This window comes from Stigmatopora nigra, chromosome 20 (genome assembly GCF_051989575.1).
Source record: "Stigmatopora nigra isolate UIUO_SnigA chromosome 20, RoL_Snig_1.1, whole genome shotgun sequence".
NCBI lineage: Eukaryota > Metazoa > Chordata > Actinopteri > Syngnathiformes > Syngnathidae > Stigmatopora > Stigmatopora nigra.
The window spans coordinates 7666165-7689029 of NC_135527.1; the positions used below are offsets into that span (position 1 = coordinate 7666165).

The 22865-nt window shown below is 40.8% G+C and overlaps 1 protein-coding gene across 2 annotated transcripts; it reads left to right on the forward strand.

Moving 5' to 3' along the window:
* Positions 1–21: 21 nt before the first annotated feature.
* LOC144213521 (dachshund homolog 1-like) lies at positions 22–22552 on the forward strand. 2 transcript variants are annotated; one of them, XM_077742027.1, is made up of 12 exons: positions 22–675; positions 11600–11709; positions 14401–14511; positions 15167–15328; positions 17105–17268; positions 17347–17452; positions 17735–17794; positions 18384–18481; positions 18546–18693; positions 18835–18981; positions 19081–19143; positions 21903–22552. In XM_077742027.1, the coding sequence occupies exons 1-12, from the start codon at positions 125–127 to the stop codon at positions 21938–21940; spliced, it is 1758 nt and encodes a 585-aa protein (XP_077598153.1). In that variant the 5' UTR covers positions 22–124; the 3' UTR covers positions 21941–22552. The 2 variants fall into 2 exon arrangements, with proteins under 2 accessions (XP_077598153.1, XP_077598154.1); XM_077742028.1 differs by having other exon boundaries at positions 18387–18481.
* Positions 22553–22865: the final 313 nt, after the last annotated feature.

Here is a 22865-nt window from a genome sequence, read left to right on the forward strand (position 1 = left end):
AGTAGTTTGCACTCGCCGATAGAGACGCGGACGACTCCGAGCGCTAAGGCTTGGCGTGCAGGGGGGACGGACCCTAACCCTAGCGGGTTTCAGGCAAAACAAAAACAGGACACTCCCGCTTAGCATGTCGCTCCCCGGCTCCCCCTCCCTCCTGGTGGCGGCATCCAGCGCTCCCACTCCGGCGGCGCTCTACCGCACGCCGCCCGAGACGCCGCACTCTTCGGCGGCAGCCCCCAGCCCTCCGCACGGCAACCCTCACTCGCCATCCCCGCGTTTAAGCGCCGGACCCTCACTGGCAGGGTTCCTACCCGTCTCTGGTAACGGCCCGGCCCCTTCCCTTCCCCCGGGCTCGATCCCGAATCCGTCTACCCCGGTGCCGTGTGGCGAGTGTAAACTAGTGGAGGTGCACGGGGTGAAGGTGGCGAGCTTCGGGGCCCCGGGTCAGGAGCTCATTTGCTTGCCTCAGGTGTTTGACCTCTTCTTAAAGCACTTGGTAGGGGGTCTCCACACTGTCTACACCAAGCTGAAGCGGCTGGACATCGCCCCAGTGGTGTGCACCGTGGAGCAGGTTCGAGTCCTACGCGGCTTAGGCGCAATCCAACCCGGAGTCAACCGTTGCAAGCTGATCTCTAGGAAGGACTTTGAGGTTCTCTACCAAGACTGCACCAGTGCCAGGTAAGTCAGTAGTAGTATTTTACTTTTTCGTCCTAGTTAAAAAGTTCTAAATGTTCCAAAAGCATCTTTTGCGCTCGAGAAAATTCCCAGCGGCGCACGTCAGATGTAATAACGAATCATGCGAATGCACATGCAAAAACACAGCTGGGGAGCCATTGTTGCTGAATACACACCGCCCCCCGCTTTTCAAATCATATTGACATTCCTACGGTGACCCCTCGCCGTTGCCCAGCCTCTTTTCACATGCTGGGGAAAAAGGGGGGGAAATGTTCAAAAGAAAGAACAACTCTCAACGGGGGTTTGGTCTTCTCTAGGATAGAAAAAAAAGTTGAAAAATGACGTTTGATTTTTGTCAACTTGAGCTTTTGTCCTTCAGATGAGAACAAACCGACCAATGAGTGAATAGCGAGAGACGGGGGGTGATGTCAAGTGTTATTTTGGGCGCTTCTTATCTGGATGTACATTTTAAGTATGTGTGTTGTAAATATTTCGGGTAGTATTTCTTAGAACTAAAGCAGTATGCTTAAAAGTACCATTTTTAGAAGCTAGAAAAAAGTTGACACCCCCAAAAATAAACCCATTTATCTTTGTTTTTGGTGTTGATCAAGAAATAAATGGAAGTTGTCAATAGATATGGATCATAGAATTGCTTATGGCGTTCTTGAGAAGTATCCAAAGTTAGAAATTGGCTTTTTCAACTGTGTGTAGGTGAGTAGGGGGGGTTACCACATGGCTATACATGTTTAAAATCAGGCACTTAAGTCTTGTTCCTGAGGTGACATTTTGAGGGAGGAGATGGCGAGGGGGCCATGTTCGGCGCCAGGATGGGGGTTGAACGAGTGGGCGGGGCATAAGTAAATGGATAGAGTGGAGTAGAAGGTCGGGTGAAGTCAGGTTTTTAAAGGGATGCGGCTGAATTTGTTTTTCGTAACTAATCATGGTCATTTTTTGGAAGAAAATTGTCTGATAACAAGAAGGAAAAGCTCTTTTCTACTTGTGGATGACATTTTGGGTCAACTTTTTTAAAAGAGAGAGCTATAAACTATATTATTTTCGAATGTTATTTCTAAAAGAGCCATTCTCCGAATTTAAAAGTAAAAATATATAATAATGTGCGATTTTTAAAACTAAAATTGTCATTTCACCACTTTTTAATCACAATAAGTCTCTAATTTCTTTTGACAACATTATTATGCTGTTGCTAATCAATCAGTATTAATGAGATAGTAATATTTTACATCATAGGTTAGTGAAGAGCCATATTAATCCATGGAAAGAGCCACATATGGCTCTCGAGTCGTACGTTCCCTAACCCTGGTACACAATGCAGGTGGAGGAGCAGGTAGCAGAATGTTGTCGTCAGCAACAAGATTATTTGATGCCCGCAAACACACACAAACACACACATGCGTACACTCTCACTTATGTGCACTTAGCAGATTGGTTTGAAAATGGCATTAGGGAACGTCACAGTGCTTTTCCGCTTGTCCGCCAGGTAATCTCACCATCGCAAGTCACCCTTTTCCGTTAACTCCGACACTTTTTCCTTTAGCAATCTTCTTGCTACCTTTTTTAACATTTTTACTGGTCTAAATTTATGGGTATTGAAGTGGTATCGGCAAGATATCTTTAAAAATAATTATATATTTTTTTGTTTAGAGCAGGGGTAGGGAACTTATGACTCGGGAGTCATATGTGGCTCTTTTAATAAGGCTCTCCGTCTTTTTAAATCATAATTTTTCTTCATTAGACTCTTCTATATGCATTCTCTCATTGATACTCATTGATTAGCAACAGTGAAATAATGTCAAAATATTTTTTTTGACTTTCAAAGTGGTGAAATTACTAAAAAATACTCACATTTTCATGTATTTTTACTTTTTAATTCCAAGTATGCCTCTCAAGGAATAATATTTGAAAATATGACTTGTTTATGACTCTTTTTGTACAATAGGTTCCTGACTTATTGTCTATAGTAACGCCCAAAAGTCCCAGACTACATTTTTTCCCCAAAATATATACATATTTTTTTTATTTACCTGCTGCCCATCCCACTGATCTATGGCTGACACCAATAAGTCAAAAACAGAGAAAGAAAAAGCACCCCCAAAACCTACCATCATTGTTCACTCTGAGTAGAAAATTACAGTCAGCTTGATGATGCGGTGACAACCCGTCACAACCACGCACCCACTTTATTTTTTCTCTCTCTGTGTGGTTGTGTTTGGGTAATAAACATACATCTCCATCCAGACCCACCCAAGCCCATCCATCCGTCTTCATATTGTCACCCATCGTCCTTTACCGTGAAAACAATAAAACCCCCCTCAAAAAATCAACTGTATTCGCCGGACTTTGGCAGTTAAACCAAAAACGCAAAAAAAACGTCCTCATCCACCACTGTTATTATTCTAATCACGGTGACGTCTTTTTAATGGCTTATTATACGTTTTGATTAATAACATAGTACTTGGGTGGTTTTTTTTGTGACAAGCCCACACACACATAAATGATAAACAAGCCAAGGCGCACAAAAGAAGGGATAAAGTTTGTCGGATGTGTACACGCCTCTGTCATGTTTAATGACACGCTGTCTGTTGGATAGGACGCGGGTAAGTACACGTGGTAGTTTTTTTTAAAGCTTTTTAATTGATTTCAGCTGCAATTATTTGGGTGCGTCCCTGAACTGATGTGGGCTCCCTGACATCTTTGAAAAGTTTTGCCCTTACAAGTTTTTCTAGAGTGAAGCTTTCGTTAGACATGATTATTTTGCCGATACTGGATTAAGTGAAAAGAAATATTTTTTGTTTAGATGCTTTGATACATGGGTGGCAAAGTGGTGGTCTAGGGGCCAAATCTGGACCGCTGCATTGTATTGTGTGGCCCCGGAAAGTCAATTATTAGTGGTGAGTTTCTGTTTTAGGTGAAAAATTCAAATGAAGAGTAAAGATGTATATTATATTTCCTGATTTTCTCCCTTTTAAATCAATAATTGACAATTTTTTAATCAATTTTTCTGTGTTTTTAGGTCAAAAATAATTGTGTAAAATCTAAAAATATATTTAAAAAAAGCTAAAATAAACATTGTTTTTAGATCTATCAAAAACTGAATATTCAGGGCCTTTAATCCATTTATTAAAAAAAAATCTAAACAAAAATATTTACAATCTGAATAAAATACTCCATCTTAATTTAACCCCTAAATAAAATGAGCACCATTTTAGTCATCTCCAACCTCATTAATCATTAATATGTTATCTGCCTGTAACTGAAATGTAAATAGCCTGTTTAACCTCCACTTAAACATGTGTGTACGAGTAGGGGGTCGCTTTCAACTTACAAAAGAAGTTAATTAAAAATGAAAAAGGAGAGCGCCGAGAAGGCGGAAAAGGACGACATGAGTGGACCGAGGACCCAAAAAAGGGGGGTGTTTTTATTGAAAACTGGTGGACAAACACAGCGTAATTGGCTAGGGCCACGGGGGCTAAAAGGGGGGGGCTTCAAAGAAACCAAACCAATGGCAGCCAATGAAGAAAGAGTGCAAAGATGTCAAACCTACATAGACTTTAAAACAGATCCACCAGGTGAACTTATATTCGAAAACGATACACTTGTGTGTAATCCCTGGTGTATTTTTTTTTGGTCAAATTGTGTGTGTGTGTGTATACGCCGTGCCAGTCGTAATGGTGACATCTGCACCGTTGGCTAAACAGCTTGCAAATATGCTGATAAAAACAATGCCGCCGGCCAAATTTACACCTCCTATAAAAGCCACACACACACAAATAGACACGCCATAAATCTGGCAATAATACGTCCTCCGTGTGCGCGCCTTTTGCCTTTATTGCGCTTTACGAGACGGTTGGAGCGTCCATGTAAGCAAGAATTTGCACGTTTGTCTCCAAAATGACAGCCATTTTTTGGGGAATATCAAACTATAGGCTAGTAGATAAATATTTTTGTCGGAAATAAGCAGGGGGGAAAGTTTGTTGCCGTAGCACAAGGAGCATTTTAGATATAATATTTAGATTATTTTTTTTATAATTGGATTAAAAGGCCTGAATATTCCGGTTCCTATAGATGTAAAACAATGTTTATTTTAACTTTTTAAATTTATGTATATATTTTTTGATTCTTGAACTAAAAAGACAGAAAAATATTTAAAAAATTACAATAAACAATTTAAAAGGGGGAAAAAAATCAGGAAATTTAATATACTCTTCATTTGCATCGAGAAAAAAATGTTGGCGTTATTCGGGATGTTATTATATATGTAAGCATTAATCATTATATGTACATATATACTCCTGTTTATTTAAAACCTAACTCTTAATTTGAATTTTTCTCTTAAAACAGAAAATCAGCACTCATGATTGACTTTCCCGGCCCCACAAAATGATGTAGCGGTCCAAATTTGGCCCCCCAACCGCCACTTTAACACATTCTACCTTCTGATTTAGTTTTTTTTGTCCTTGTAGAAGCTAAATGTGTACATGGGAGCTATTCTGTTATGGCATGGACACAAACAGTGGAATAATATCAGTGTAACAAGCTCACAAGTGTCTAAATTGAAGGCAAAGAATGTGAATGGCTACTCAGGTCTCATATTTCCGCCTCCTCCCCCAATCCCTTCGGATTCGCCTCCTCGTCTGCGCTCGGAATTAGACAATGAAAACAATGACATTGGTGTCTGTTTCTTTCTAGTTGGAGAGAAAAAAAAATCCCCCCACTTGGCGGTGACCTGCTCGCCCGGCATTCTCCCGCCCGCCCCCCTCGCCCCTCGCCCTCTCGCCGTTCAGAGCGCGAAAGCGCCGTGTCATTTTGCCTCATTCATTTGTCTTCTTCTTTTATGTGAGATTTCATGCTCCAGCTGCTCTCTTGTCCACTTGGGAAAGTTGCTTTGGCGTCAGCCTAGTTGGGAAAAATCAAGGAGCGATAGATAGATAGATGGATGGAAAAACTATTGTTAGGGAAGGGGACTCTATCTAGAGCCAGGCGGAACGCCGGCTCATAATACGTCTCTTGTCTATTTGATTTAGGCCATCTATTCATTGGGGCGTGTCAGTTTTTTTGTGTAGGGTTGTTGTAGTTACATTATTTTGGCATTTATAGTGCAATCTTGGCACCAGTGGTTAAAAAATGTTATTGTTAGCCTGTTTTTTGTTTTATATGTCAGGGATTTAAAAAAAATCATGTATAGCTGAATTTTTGACTGATTTCTGCATTGGAGGTGTCTAAGGGATTTCTTAAAATCATGTATAGCTGAATTTTTGACTCATTTCTGTATTGGAGATATCTCAGAGGTTTCTTAAAATCATGCAAAACTGATTTTTTGACTCATTTCTGCATTGGAGATGTCTAAGAGATTTCTTAAAATCATGCAAAACTGAATTTTTGACTCATTTTTGCATTGGAAATATGTCATGGATTTCTTAAAATCATGAAAAACTGAATTTTTGACTCATTTCTGCATTGGAGATATGTCAGTGATTTCTTAAAATCATGCAAAACTTAATTTTTGTATTGGAGATATCTCAGGGATTTCTTAAAATCATGAAAAACTGAATTTTTGACTCATTTCTGCATTGGAAATATGTCAGGGATTTCTTAAAATAATGAAAAACTAAATTTTTGATTCATTTTTGCATTGGAATTATGTCATGGATTTCTTAAAATCATGAAAAACTGAATTTTTGACTCATTTCTGCATTGGAGATATGTCAGTGATTTCTTAAAATCATGCAAAACTTAATTTTTGTATTGGAGATATCTCAGGGATTTCTTAAAATCATGAAAAACTGAATTTTTGACTCATTTCTGCATTGGAAATATGTCAGGGATTTCTTAAAATAATGAAAAACTAAATTTTTGATTCATTTTTGCATTGGAATTATGTCATGGATTTCTTAAAATCATGGAAAACTGAATTTTTGACTCATTTTTGCATTGGAAATATGTCAGGGATTTCTTAAAATAATGAAAAACTAAATTTTTGACTCATTTTTGCATTGGAATTATGTCATGGATTTCTTAAAATCATGGAAAACTGAATTTTTGACTCATTTTTGCATTGGAAATATGTCAGGGATTTCTTAAAATCATGCAAAACTGAATTTTTGACTCATTTCTGCATTGGAGTGGACTGAATGTGCTTCATGAATCCCTGTTCGATCCCGAGATCTTTATTTAACCCTCTCTGATTTTTTTTGCTCACTCCAACTCTTGTTGTTGTTTGCATTCTTAAGGGATTTTGAACAAATCTCAGCCACGTTTGTAGTTTTTGGAGCCCCGCCCATCCACAGGTCGCTATGTAAAGTTAGATGGAATGCCTTGCTATTATCCCCGTTTGTTTTCGTGTACTCGTTTAGAGCAGCTTTTCCTTTTTAGCAAATTAAAATGGGGAATATTTCCGTTTTTATCGACTCTATCATGACAAATTAAAACAGGAGTTTAAAGTCCGCTCTACCTGGAATTGTTTATTTAACCTGAAGTTTAGGATCCATTTTTTAAGGGAGTACAGATTGGCTGTGGAATCTAGAAGTGAGATTTCTCAGTGACCTCCAACATGAAGGAAGTCTTGACATCTTTGTGGATTTTTGAGCTGGCCATTTTGTCTTTAATGCGGAATGACACATCTGCTGGTGTAGCGCCTCTTGACGACTCTGCCGGTGTCACCTGATGTGAATTACGTTTGTCTTTTGGAGCGGAACGTTCCTGTCGACCTTTTCCTCTTCCGGGACTGGCCCCCAACTTCATTTAAATGCGTATAAAGTTCATCAACTTGATGAACAAATACTTTTAACAGACTGTGAAATGGCGACTGTGTCCTAAAAAGTGAAAACCACCTTAGAACTGGTCGCCATTAGTTCCGTATTGTAAATCCTTACAACCCTTGCCTACTTTATGAGATGACCCTTGACCTTAGGCGTGTGTCTTATGCTTCTATACCACCATTTTTGATATATTAAACTTTAAAAGCCCATAAAGATGAGAATCCCAAATATGGTTGGAATATGCGAATAGACAAATAGCACAGGATGTTTCCCAACTCCCTAAAAATGGCTCCAGTATGCGTAAATCAACAACAACAATATATTCTTGGATAAGTAACGTTTGGTTATGACAGCACTATAAGAAAAACGTGTGTGTATGTGTGTGTATGTGTCCACTGTGACCCAGCCTATACTAATATTGATTCAGCTGTCGGTGTTATACACCAGTCATAAAACTGGACTTATTGTAGGATTCAGGCCTTACCTTCTGACTGTATGTGTACAGGCAGAAAGCACATGTTGAAACCTACACACACACACATGAATTGACGACAATAATTCGACGTTTTATTCCCGTTGTCCTTTGTGCTTTGCTGCTTCCCGTCTCCTTATCCAAATAGAGGACACGGACAATCCAATAATGCCTCACTACACCCCCCCCTTATCCTCGCTTGTCTCTAGACAGCTGTGGCGTGTGTGTGAAACACCGACTCAGCAGAAAAAAGGAGGACGACGACACCCTCCGAGGCGGACGGGAATGTCATGGAAGAGGGGGAGAGTGAAAAAAAAAGTGGGGAAACTATGTGAGGACTTTGACTTTTATGGCTATTTTTCCCTTTTGATTTTCTAGTTGGTATCGCTGACTGAGATAAAAGATGGCGGTGGTGAAGAGCGAGGGAGGACTTAAGTGATGGCGAGAGGAACAACACGTAGGGATCGAAGATGACAGGCGCTGGGAGAGAGAAAGAGAGAGAGAGTTAAAAGATGGGGGCGGTAGGAGAGATGAGGCGAGGTGAGGTGAGCGTCCTTGCACTGTCAGAGGCGATCGATGGCACATCATTTACATTACACTGACTTAAGAGCCAAGGGGATGTGGTGGGGATGGGGGGGGGGGGGGTGGCAGGTAAACGGGAATAGCGGGGGGGCGGAGAATTTAACTACAGTTAAATCCCAAGAGGTTTTGTTTCTAGGTCTGGGTAGGACTTTTATATACAAATACGTCAACATTACAAATGCAATTAGCTCAATGGTTGCTAGATGTCCAATATGTTCTGGTTGAATCCGGTTTTGGTCTAATCCGGTTTTGGTCCAATACGTTTTTGGACCAATACGTTTTTGGACCAAACCGTTTTTGGTCCAAACCGTTTTTGGTCCAAACCGTTTCTAGTCCAAACGGTTTCTAGTCCAAACCGTTTCTGGTCCAAACCGTTTCTGGTCCAAACCGTTTCTGGTCCAAACCGTTTCTGGTCCAATCCCTTTTTTGGTCCAAACCCTTTCTGGTCCAAACCGTTTCTGGTCCAATCCCTTTTTTGGTCCAATCCGGTTTTGGTCCAATCCCTTTTTTGGTCCAATCTGTTTCTGGTCCAAACGGTTTCTGGTCCAAACCCTTTCTGGTCCAAACCGTTTCTGGTCCAATCCCTTTTTTGGTCCAAACCCTTTCTGGTCCAAACCGTTTCTGGTCCAATCCCTTTTTTGGTCCAATCCGGTTTTGGTCCAATCCCTTTTTTTGGTCCAATCTGTTTCTGGTCCAAACGGTTTCTGGTCCAAACCCTTTCTGGTCCAAACCGTTTCTGGTCCAATCCCTTTTTTGGTCCAAACCCTTTCTGGTCCAATCCCTTGTCATGGTACTATGATGATCCCACATTAGTAACTTCCAACCGCTTTTAATGCAAGAAAAAATGCCCTTTTGACTTTTAAATGCTAACATTGTACATCTGGCATTGGGATATCAAACCCATCAACCTGCACGACTTGTCTTGTCAGCGATGGTGTGTGAGTTGGATCTTCAATATTTAATGCCTTGTTAAATATGCAAGGCTGTTTTGGCCTCACTAGCACACCTGTTGGGTGACATAGGATGGACGACTGAATCTTGGGCAAGCAGCCAGGGAGGCGTGTCATCATCAGTCAATTCCACTTCCCCATTCTTTCTCCGAAGGTGGTATTTTTATCCTTCCCTCCTCCAATTATTTTCGCTCTACTTCGCTTATCAGTCAATAACCGTAATCGCCCGCCATGCCCGCCTTCCAGTGAAGTCATTCGTCTGTCCAATCAGAGAAGTAAACATCTATCTCTCTTACAGTGCCAGGAGATGAAGGATTTTCGTTAGTGTATCTCTAAGTAAATATCAATTAACAAGTCTTATTGGATATCAAAACAAACCCTAAATTGAATTCCTCCCAATTCTGGGGTCCCCAAAGCAATGTTCCCTCTAATTTTTCATTGGTCTGGGCAAAAAGACAACCTCCCTGTGTACCATTATGAGCAACATGATTGGTCGCCATGGGTACACCAGTATAACACCTGCCATAAGCAGGTAAATGTCAATATTCCCTCTAATTTTTCATGTAAAACATGTTTTAAAACATGAAAAACATAAGAGTGGACAGAGCTACTACCATTGGTTCCCACATAAATGGCGCCATTATGGGGAAAAGGCTAAAAAAAGTTTGAATTTTATTTACTACGCACCTTTTGATAGCTGCTGCGCAGAGAAGATGAGAGTATTGCGCAATTGCATTGCCCCGAAGTCAATTCTACGAGAAAAAAAATGAAAGACGGCAGCTAAAGAGCGCCGTCCTTACATATTGACCGCCGCCGCCTTTGATAAACTGCGCGCCTGACCTCTGCCCGTCAGTCGCTAAATCAATCCGTCAAGCGCTTCAGCCCGTTCGTGCTTATTCACCGCCACGCCGTTGCCGACCCCGACCGGCCATCAGAGCCGATGACGAAGTATCGATCCAGTCTCCGTTGCCGTAGAAACGGCTATTCAGGTTGGGGGGTTGAAAGTCTCACTCGGACGGATCGGCATGTCATTTCCGCTGCGACCAATCTCTTCTTTAAGGCTTTCAATGCACTCAGGTGAAGTGTTAGCCGCCGAATGTAGGTCAACATGCGTGTGGCGTGCGTGTGGCGTTCGTGTTGGCGTGCTCTTTGTTAGAAAGCCGACCGAGTACGGGAAAAGCGAGTGGACCGTCGGTGAGGATTAATACCCGACATATGGCAACCCTACGGGACACACACAAAGAACAAAGAAGTCAAATGAGAAAGCTATATCGGGTGTCTTTTTCTACACGCTATGTTAATCTGCTGCTAAAGTAGAAATTTGGACATTTCTGGATATTTCAGCTGACTTTTCCTATCTTTTTCTATTGATTTAAGATTTTGTGTCCCTTCCACGGCCCGTAGGTTCGACCCCCTGTGGCGTAGCGTGCCGCCACGAGGTGAACCCAAGTTCAGAGGGATGGCAAGCTTGGTTTCACACTGAAAATGTGTCTTCTTTTAACACCCACTCGCATCCCAGTGGGCTCGGCCTCAAAACTCTCCTCGTGTCGGCCATTTTTTTTCTTTTTTTCTGGGTTTTTTTTTTTGCCACCGTGGTCCACTCGCTCTAAATGACTTTGCGAGGCCATCTGTTAGCGTGAGCCACCCCGCCGTGAGCTAACCCGTTTTGGTTTTCGCGCTCAGGTGTCAACCATCTTGCTTTCACGGTTGTTTATATATCGATATACAGGGTGTCTTTTATAGTAAAATGTACTCACTTTTAGAATATAATGTACTCAGTTTTAGAATAAAATGTACTCGGTTTTAGAAGAAAATGTACTAACTTTTAGAATAAAATGAATGTACTCACTTTTAGAATAAAATGTACTCACTTTTAGAATGAAATGTAATCACTTTTAGGATAAAATGTACTCACTTCAGAATAAAATGTACTCACTAAAGGTTTTCTGGTCATTCTGAAAGTGAGTACATTTTATTCTAAAACTGAGTACATTTTAATCTAAAACTGAGTACATTTTATTCTAAAACTGAGTACATTTTATTCCAAAAGTGAGTACTTTTTTGACACACCCTGTATATTACATTTGAATGATTTTTTAAAATGTAAAACCCTAATTTTTTTCTTCTTTTCTGTCTCCCACTCACAGCTCCCGCCCAGGTCGCCCTCCCAAACGTTGTTCTTCCGGCACCGGGATCCAAGAAAGCCCTCGACTACTTCACCCAGGCCTACTATCCCCCAACCTACTCTCTCACACTGGTTAGAATCTTTTTATTTACCGTATTTTCACGACTATTAGGTGCACTTAAAAGACTTAAATTTTCTCCAAAATAGACAGTGCGCCTTATATATGGAAAAAAATGTCATTCATTGTGGGTGCGCTTTATATAGCGGTGCGCCTTATAGTCACGAAAATACGGTTTCCCGTTTTTACAACATATAAAAGACTAAAAGTTAGCCAGATGTGCGAAAACCCGTCATAGGCAGGTGGCGGGAGAGATGGAGGGATGAAAGAGGAAGGAATTGAGGGTGAACGAGTGCAAGGCAGCACGCTGGTGTGATGAATGACTGGTCTCCAGGGTCCCACTCCTCCATCTGTCCATCTCTCCCTCCCCTGCATTCTCCTCTCATCCAAGTTCCTCTTCCCCGTCGCCTCATTCCGTCCTGGTTGTAGGATTAATAAAACATGCTGGCGTTTAGTGACATATGGACACGGCTCATGGTGGCATACTAATGACACACACACATACGTAAACACAAGGTATGTGTGCCTTTTTACAATAGCCATGTTTGGCTAACATTAGCTGATCCCAATGAAAACATTTGCTTGCTTATGATCGCTCATTAGTACACACGCGTATTCGCTCGGGTCCGCCGTCCAAGGAGATGCCCCCGGTTGCCGGGGGATACTGCTTCTTGTTTACGATCGGGTGGTGTCGGCCAATCGCAGATGGACGTTTATCATAGGGGTTGGGAAATAGGTGCTCTGGGTCAGGGTGGTTAAATGTTGTCTTTTGTTTTTAGTCTGGTTTAACTCACCTGGGTGTGTAGTATAGGGGGAGGGGAGCTATGGCTCGGGAGCCACATGTGGCTCTTTGCTAAATTGTGAGATAAAATCTGGACACTATGTAGTAGAGTTGCTTTAATCTTTTAGTTTTTAATTAATATTTATGTGCGTTATATTTATTTTAATTGAATTTATGCCTCTCATTGATTAGCATCATGGTAACAATTTTGTCAACATAATTCAGAGTATTTTTCTACTTTAAAGACAGTGAAATGACTAAAAATACACACATTTTCATGTATTTTTTACTTCTAGTCAATTCTGAGTATGGCTCTTAATTAATAACAATTGAAAATATTAATTGTTTATGGCTCTCTCTGTTAAAAAGGTTCCGACTCCTAGTGTACAGGCAAAGAAAAGTCCTTATTGCTAATCTGACAAGATTCGAGGCATGTTAACCTTTTTGAAAGTACTCTTTGTAGCCTTCATTTGACTTGTTAATTCATGTGCACACTAAATAGTTGAATGGCTACCCTTGTTTTCTTACTCGCAACAGCTTAGACTCGCTAAAAAAATCGTAGCAGCGCACAAAGAATACTTTTAGTTGGTAAGAGAATTAGTAAAAATCTAATTTCTTAGTGTATTTTCATAGAAGCAGAATTATATTATACTAATAATCAACTATTGACGTTTTTATACTGCATTTAACTTGAAAAACTCATCTTCTCTGCGCAGCAGCAATTATATGGCGTGCAGTAAATAAAATCTAAACTTTTTTTTATTGTATTTTTTTTTTTTTTTTAGTTTTTCGTGTTTTACAGCATGTTTTACATGAAAAAAATAGAGGGAACATTGACATACACCTGCTTATATGCCATTTGTGCTTCTACATAGCAACCAATGATGTCACTCACACTAGTACTAGTTATCTTTCTTTCCAGACCAACGAAAAATTAGTTTTTAAAGTATTTTTTTTTAAAAACAGTTCCTGAGATCCTCCCTGAGAAAAAGCAAAAGATGGTGGGCTTAAGTGCCAGAACACGAGCATTAAATCTACCGGATTTTAGCGCTCGTGGGAGCATAAAAAAATAAAATAAAATAGAGAGAATAGCTGTTTCTAAATCCAGAACACAAAGAGCAATTCCTCTCTTTTGCTGTTTGTTTTCTTCAAAGTGTCACTCCGGCGCCCTCGCTCGCCATCAAATATTGAGAAGCCAAATGGGCCTGTGTGTTTTTTTATTTTTTTTGTGCCAGTCGCCAAAACCCGACTTACTTTTCAGTCCTTAACTTGACATTTTTCCATTTTTTTCCCTTGTTTTCATTCAAAACAATCTCCATTGACGCCATATAACGAAAACCCACATATTTACAAAGATCCCCGCCGGTGTCTTTGAGTCTACCCGTCAATCAATGGCCGACTAATCCCAAGGTTCCTCCGTCGCCATTAGCGGCGCCGGTCGATGCTCGGTAACCGTGGACACAGCGGAAAAACCATCGATTGTCATGACGGAGAACGCCGTCGAGGCCTTCTCTTCTCATTGATCGTTCCATCTCACCCCCCGTGTACGTCCCACGACTTCCACCCGTCAAATTCTGGCCTCCATTTTGTGCCAAAACGCTATGTAGGCACACATACGCACCAGGTCATTGCTCTCACTCTGTTAGTTATGGTGTATAGAAGTCAATTCCAGGTCAGCGCGCTGAGCCGGGGGATCTTAACCCGCACAAAAGACCGTGCGTGCGTATTACATGTGTGCGGGCTCACGGGCGTGCGCACTTTGTTTCGTCGTCTATCTGACAACGTGGCCTCGGGGCGTCTGAAATACTTTAGACAAAACCACTTGGAGATCTGTGTCATGGCGTCGGGTCTCTGTGACGCCACCTGGGGGAGATGGGGAGGGCGTGCATGGTCGCTAATGTTTGTGTTTGTGTTTTTTTGCTAGGCTTGACGGCAGCCGCCATGGCCGAACTCCAGAAGCTACACAAGATGAAGATGATGATGAGTCTGCAGAACGGAAATGAGTCAGATAATGACGACCTGCACTCTAACGCGGGTAAAACACTCAAAAATTTCGGTACATATAAAGTTTAAAGGTATAAATACACAAATATAACAAGATATAGAACACTTTCCCCTGAAAAAAATGGATTTGACCCATTTTTAACAGCCAAAAAACCTCTCTAACGTCAACTTTAGTTTGTTTTCAATAGTTTCAACCATTTTGCACTACAAATTGAATTCTCCTTACATCTTCCCCGTCCATTTAAATGTACAACATGTCACAAATGTGCGTGCCTTCACGCTCGACGTACCTTCGACAAAGAGTCCATTATTTTCTTGTGTGAATTATTGAAACAAAACAAAAAGCAGAAGGCAGAAAGAAAAGAGTAGCCTTTCCACATGCTGACTTGCCAAATGGACTATTGTGTCCTTCTTATTAAAAATACCAAAATCCTGCTAGGAATACTACAAAAATAAACATGGGTTATATATCTGAATGAACCTGAAAAAAACATCTGCCAATCTGTTGACACTCCTGGTGTTAAAGGAAAATAAATAAATAAAAGCCCAGCTGTCCATCCATCTCCAACACACACACATACATTTGAATAATAGAGAAAGACGGCTTCTAATTCCAGTTAATGGCGGCCAATGAAGATGGATGAATTTTGTGGGAATTGACGTTTTTTTCTTTTTTACGCATCCAGGAGGAAGCGAATGCTCCTGGGACAAGGAACGACTGAGTAGCCCCCCAGTCGGAGCCCAAGGCGGCAGGGGGAACCTGACAGGAGGAGGTGGGCGGGGCTCCGCTATGGGAGCTGTCAATCAACAGCAACTACAACAACAACAGCAGCAGCTACTGGCTAACAGTGAGTGGGCATTTGTATATTTTTCCTTATAAACTAAATAATGCCAAATTAATAATAAATAATGCCAAATTAATAATAAATAATGCCAAATTAATAATAATGTGACTAAGAAATGACATTTTATGTTGCTCTGTTTAAAAATATATATGGTATGTATGATCACACTATGGTACATGTGTCCAAGTGGCGGCCCGGGGGCCGAATATGGACCGCCACATCATTTTGTGTGGTCCGGGAAAGGAAATTATTAAAGGATTTTTAAACTAAAAACACAGAAAAAATTTTTAAAAAGCTAAAATAAACATTGTTTTAGATCTATAAAAAAACGGGATATTCAGGGCTTTTAATCCAGTTCTTTTAATCCATTTATAAAAAAAATAATCTAAATATATCTAAAATGGTCCGGCCCACTTGAAACCTTGCGTAATTATTCTTAATATATCCGTAAAAAAATGCAATACATTCATACAAAGTATAGTAAAAAAAATAAATATATATATACTCTTGACAATAATATCCCCTCACAACAATAATTTAACATAATACATCACCCACTACTCCATAGTATTCCATTTCTAGTCTTTGAATGGTTCATGGAATCTAATATATTTGCGTGTATCGTTAAAGGCTGGCAATATTTGTTAATGTACGCCATTTAATCCCTTCCCATCTCCTGTATTAACACTCTGCTCGGATTAATCAGCAGACACTCAACTAAATGACTCAATTCATCAACATCACACACACTCACACACACATATAAGTGACCATTGTTTGTGATGGCAAGTCATATGTTTGACACGCACGTACCCAGCGGGACGTGACAAACACTCTCATTGATTATCGCCTCGCCGCAATCGTCAGGACAACAGCCATCAGCTTTATTGTTTCACTTGGCGGGAGACCTCAGGTCAGAGGTTTTGGGGCGGGGTTTATCGTTCAAATCGTTGACGCCAAAGCAACACAAAAAAATGTCACCTTGGCTTCACCTTCTATCTTTAACCCCGCCCACTCCTTGTCAGCGTGCATTAGTGGGACATTTAACACGAGAGGGGGGTTCAATGGTGGGTCATCGTCACTCAAGACGCAACAGAAGATATTTATTTTGGAAATATATTCATTGTTTTTGATTTTTTTATAATTATCGTATTTTCACAACTATACGACGCAATGCATTTTAAGGCGCACTGTCAACGAATGACAAATTTGAATTTTTTTTTCAAAATATAAAGTACACTGGATTATAAGGCGCCCTGTATATTTTGGTAGATAAATTTGTCGTAAAAAGTACTTACATATTTATAGTGCAAGTATACATACTTGTAATACATGTGACTACAGTACACAGAAGTACAAGTATAAGTGCACAACTATGTAAAATGCCTATGCAAGTACAATGAAATAAACATTCTTGTAGTACAAGTACATATTCCTGAATCCAAAGTACACACTCATACGATAAAATGTAGTAAAAGTATGCACAAGTACAAGTAGCCAGACTTGAGTACAATTAAGTACATGTTCTTGTTGTTAAATTAAATATACTTAGAATACATTAGAGAAAAGTATATGCATCCAGATTTGAGTACATTTTAAGTACTATATGTTTGATAGTATTAGTTTTTTTCTCCATATATAAAGCACACTGGATTATAAGTCGCCCTGTCTATTTTGGAGAAAATTTCAGACTTTTAAGTGCGCCTTATAGTCGTGAAATTACGGTTTATATTTACGTCCGGCATATTGATGAGTACCTGAACTTCCATTTTTTTCCAGGACTGGACTTGCCATTTATGATGATGCCTCACCCACTCCTGCCCATGGGGTTGCCACCCGCTTCCGTTGCCATGGCGATGTCACAGATGAACCAACTCAGCACCATCGCCAACATGGCCGCCGCAGCTCAGCAGATCCACGTGCACCGGGCGCCGGTAATCAAGGTGAAACCAGTTTTTGGGGGTCCACCAAAGCATGTCAATGGGTTTAGTGTCTTTATTATGTGGGTTTTCTTGTGGTAGGAGCGAGTTTGCGACAGTCCTTCGTTGTCACCCTCCGTGGATGAGACCAACACTCCTTTGCAGTCCCAGCCCAGTAGCTCCGCCTCCAGTTCGCCGGAAAGACTCGGTCAGTTATAACATCTTACTTTTAAGTACCGTATTTTCACGACAACAATTTTAGTTTTGGTCCATATATAAGGCGCACTGGATTATAAGGCGCCTTGTCTATTTTGGAGAAAATTTAAGACATTTATGTGCGCATTATAGTAGTGAAAATACGATAAAATGCACTTATGATCATAAAATTTTACTATTCTGGATCCTAGTTTCAACCCTAACAATTCCATTACTTTACACATTGTTGACCAATCACAGGAATGTGATGACTATAACGTTTTTCTCTCTTCAGGGCTACTTTCGTCCGACGCCGATGTGGCCGCCTCCATCAAGAAAATGACAAAGGACAAAGGTCAGATACCCCAACAAACTTGCACACTCAATGAATGGGGCGGGGCTAAAAGGGGTCAAGAGGCCTTCTGCTAAAAGCATAGCGGCTGGTTCGCTCCCATTAAAGCCACCATAGTGCATACTGGGGAGGAGCTAAAGTACGAAGGGGCTAGATGGGGGCTTAACGCTGGCGTTGGCGCTCTCCAGTGCATCTTCATCAGCGTTAATTTCACAGTAGAGTTAACTCCATCGTCAGATAGAGCGTGACGCGTACGGCCGCTTAAATCCAGGCTTTCTTTAATCCCGGCCAATTAGAAGCTCACGTGACGATATGAATACTAAAGATGCACTTGTGTCAAGTCTAATTGATCCCTCTGCTGCTGCATCATTAACTTTTACACTTTAATAAACAACTTGAACTTCTTGGGAAAAGTATGATGCTGGTGACAGTGTATTTAAGACTTGAAAAAATATTTACAGTGGGATTTTATGGACTATTTTGATATACTTACCTCCATTTGGTTTACTTTTCAGTTCTACTGGTTGGTTATGATCCATATATCTATAACATCCATACTTTGAACTCATACTTATTCCCCCTCATAATACAGCAGAAGAAGAAGAACAAGGCCTTCCCGCAGGCTTCCCCGCCCCTATTCTTTTTGCTGACAGTTTATCATCTGTGGAAACGCTCCTCACTAACATCCAGGTTAGTAACAATGAAGTACTAGTAGTAGTCAATGAATAGAGAGATGACAATGTACTGTCTTCAGGGCCTTCTCAAGATGGCGGTGGACAACGCCCGGGTACAGGATAAGCAGATCCAGGCGGAGAAAAGGGAGCTGAAAATGGAACTCTACCGCGAACGAGAGATGCGGGAGAGTCTGGAACGTCAGCTGACCTCTGAACTTCAGAGCCGAGGTCTCCATTTTGGCTTTTAGCCCTTTATTTATTCATTACAATTGACATGAAATCCTTGAAAATGACCCTCATGTTGTTATTAGCCTTAATACGGTAGCTAGCTAACGAAAAAGCTAATTGGCCTTTATTTTATTCCTCCAGCGTCCATCCAGAAACGTCTGAAGAAGGAGAAGAAGGCTAAGAGGAAGCTGCAGGAGGCCCTTGAGTTCGAATCCAAGCGCCGGGAGAGGGGGGAGGACATCCTCAAGCACTCACCCTCGTCCTCACCCGAGCCACTGCACGTGGCAGGTGCTTGGAAATCTAAAAAGACGCCATTTTGGAGATTTTAACATATGTTTTATGCCCGAAAAAAATTCTGTACATGTCATAAATCTGTTTTTTTTTCAGATACCGGATCTGATCAGAGGGAAGAACTGAACGGGAACCGGGAAGACACCGAAGCCGTACAAGGTGCACACACACAAAAGTGCGCACACAAACACAAGTGTTTACAAGAAGCAGCTTTAGCTGGCGGTGATTTGATATCATAACAGGATTACGTGCACGCCGTCCTTACGCCAGCTGTGCTCGGTTCTGCCTGACATTGAGACCAATGTTCCCTCGAAGCTAAGCGCCATTGCGCACTACTCTCGTCTTCTTTGCGCAGCAGCAATCATATGGCGCGTAGTAAATAAAATCCAACTTTTTCCCATGATAGCGCCATTTATGCGGCAGCCAATGGCAGTAGCTCTGTCCACTCTTTTTGTGTTTTACATGAAAAAACTGTAATTAGCCATTTCTTTTCTTAAAACCCCTTTTTAGTCCCGCCCTCCTCACTCCCCTGAGAGCGCACGGAAATACGTACACGCGCATATGCCTGATTTCATTAACGCGGATTGGCCCAGTAGGACCCCTTTTGCCGCCGTCCGCTCGCCCACACACGCCATAAAAAAAACGTTTTGCATCTATGCCGATTTTAATACACGCACGGCAGCGTCCCTCGCCTCTCACCTTCCGCGTTCTTAATTAACGAGCGGGGAGAAAAGTGCTGAATGCAAAGAAAGATGCGTCGTTACAATCTGAACAGAAGCGGGGAGCTTTTTTTATGGGAAAGGTTGAGACTAAAAATGAAGAGTCGACGGCATCTGGGTGGGGGGGGGGGGGTGTATGGCGAGGGGGGGTCCGGGTTGACAAATGCGACCCCGTTGCCAGACCCCGTGACATTTACGGCAACCCGCTGATAGACTTTAACGAGGCAGGTCAGCAGCATTTTTCATTCGGATGATGACGCGCGCTCGCGATTTTTAAGGCGAGTTCGTCACCCCCCCTGCTGGAAACGACCTGATTTTCTTGCAAGTGACAGAAGCGTGCCACTTGGGGGGGAAAAACTCCATTTTATTAAGTGTTTTTTATCAGTACAAACCAATGCTGGTTACTTATACAAGCCGTAAACATACAAATACACTTATATAAACCTTCAATATACTTATATAGGACTTAAATGTAAATTATAATACAAAATATAGCACTGAATCCACTTCAATTTGAACAATTTCAACTTATGAACAATTTCAACTTATGAACAATTTCAACTAAATATGTATGTAGGCCTATGTAGTATATGTATGTAGGCCTATGTAGTATATGTATGTAGCCCTATGTAGTATATGTATGTAGGCCTATGTAATATATGTATGTAGGCATATGTAGTATATTTATGTGGGCCTATGTAGTATATGTATGTAGGCCTATGTAGTATATGTATGTAGGCCTATGTAGTATATGTATGTAGGCCTATGTAGTATATGTATGTAGGCCTATGTAGTATATGTATGTAGGCCTATGTAGTATATATATGTGGGCCTATATAGTATATTTATCTAGGCCTATGTAGTATATGTATGTAGGCATATGTAGTATTTGTATGTAGGCCTATGTAGTATATGTATGTAGGCCTATGTAGTATATGTATGTACGCCTATGTAGTATATGTATGTAGGCCTATGTAGTATATGTAAGTAGGCCTATGTAGTATATGTATGTAGGCCTATGTAGTATATGTATGTAGTCTTATGTAGTATATGTATGTAGGCCTATGTAGTATATTTATGTGGGCCTATGTAGTATATTTATGTGGGCCTATGTAGTATATGTATGTAGGCCTATGTAGTATATATATGTGGGCCTATGTAGTATATGTATGTAGGCCAATGTAGTATATATATATATAGGCCTATGTAGTATATGTATGTAGGCCTATGTAGTATATGTATGTGGGCCTATGTAGTATATATATGTGTGCCTATGTAGTATATGTATGTAGGCCTATGTAGTATATGTATGTAGGCCTATGTAGTATATGTATGTAGGCCTATGTAGTATATATATGTGGGCCTACGTAGTATATTTATGTAGGCCTATGTAGTATACTTATGTGGGCCTATGTAGTATTTGTATGTAGGCCTATGTAGTATATGTATGTGGGCCTATGTAGTATTTGTATGTAGGCCTATGTAGTATATGTATGTAGGCATATGTAGTATATGTATGTAGCCCTATGTAGTATATGTATGTAGGCCTATGTAGTATATGTATGTAGGCCTATGTAGTATATTTATGTGGGCCTATGTAGTATATTTATGTGGGCCTATGTAGTATATGTATGTAGGCCTATGTAGTATATGTATGTAGCCCATTGCTGGTTACTTATACAAGCTTTAAACATACAAATGCACTTATATAAACTTTCAATATACTTATATAGGCCTTAAACATACGTGTGTTTGTATTTGGAATATATGAATAGTTTGAAGTATACAGTGTGTCTTAAATGATGCTGCTCTCTCCTCCACCAACACGTGCCCGCCTCCTCTTTCCCTGCGGTGTCATTGTTTTCTGCCAACGTTGCAAAGTGTTTCTATTTCGTGCATAACGGGCCGCCATAACGCAAGCCCTCCACTTCCTCCACCCAAGGTGACATCCGTTAGTGAAAGAAGCTAACGTGTTGTTTCCTACTCACCGTTCCTCACATGAGCTACATTGGTTATTTTTAACCCGCCCCCTTTATATCCGTCTGTTTCCCTCCCATTCCTGATGAGTATCTTAATACTTGAGTCCTTTTTTTATGTTTATGTTTCATATGTACTGTTAACGGATGCACTATTTTATATGTATCACATCTTGTGCTGACCCATATGGCAAATTTTTAATGTTTTTTTTTCTCTCTTCAGAATCTCGGGCTTTCCTGAAGACCACCATCATGTTCTAGACACATGGAGTCCTCCTCAGCCGGAATGGCACCCACAACCATTACATTATTAAAACAAAAAAACAATAATATGACTTAATTCCAGTCTTTTTTGCCCCCTCTCGCCACAAAGCATGCTGGGATATATGGATGGATGTCAAAGTTATTTGGCAATACATTGGCTGCTGGCCCACTCCAATTGGAAGAAATCAACACTGAAATTCCAGGAACTCATTTCATCATCTTTTTTTGTTGTTGTTGTTGCTTTTTAGGTAAAAAAAAATAGCACCTACTCCTCCACCTTCTCGTCTTGGACTCAATTAAGTGTTTTTTATCACTTTGAAGGACATGTTAAACTAAAAAAAAACGTTTTTTTATATATATATAATGGCGATTTTTAGACTATTATATCCTCAAGCTGAGCAAAAAGTAGTTGTATGCTTTTATTTTCCTCCTCTTCCCTTTCTTTCCAGCAAATGGGCTCCACTTTTTGGAACGTCAATTCTTTGTCAATTTAAAAAAAAATGTACAGGAATGGTTCACCACGTGTGTAGATAGAAGCGACACTTGCCTGTTTATTCTTGGTTTATCGTTTGTGTGACTGGACGCAAATATATGTGATTACAACCACGACGTTTGAGGGGTGACGTGATCTTTTCTTCCTGAATGGCTTCATCCTTTTTCCTCCACCAAATAGTTGATGTCACTTTTTCCATTTTCCTCCTTAATGGAAGCTTCGAGAGTTCTGAGCGATGGACGGCGGGAGGCGAGCATCCCGAGGATGAGGAGCGATGATGATGATGATGGGATGAACGAGGAGGGGGACGACAAAGAGCCCACGGCGTTGAAGGATGTGAGTAACTATGTGGGAGAAATTGAAGGGGTACTTTGTCCTTTTTTGGGGAACCTTGGATGCATGTTAGCATATTTACTCACAAAAAAATGG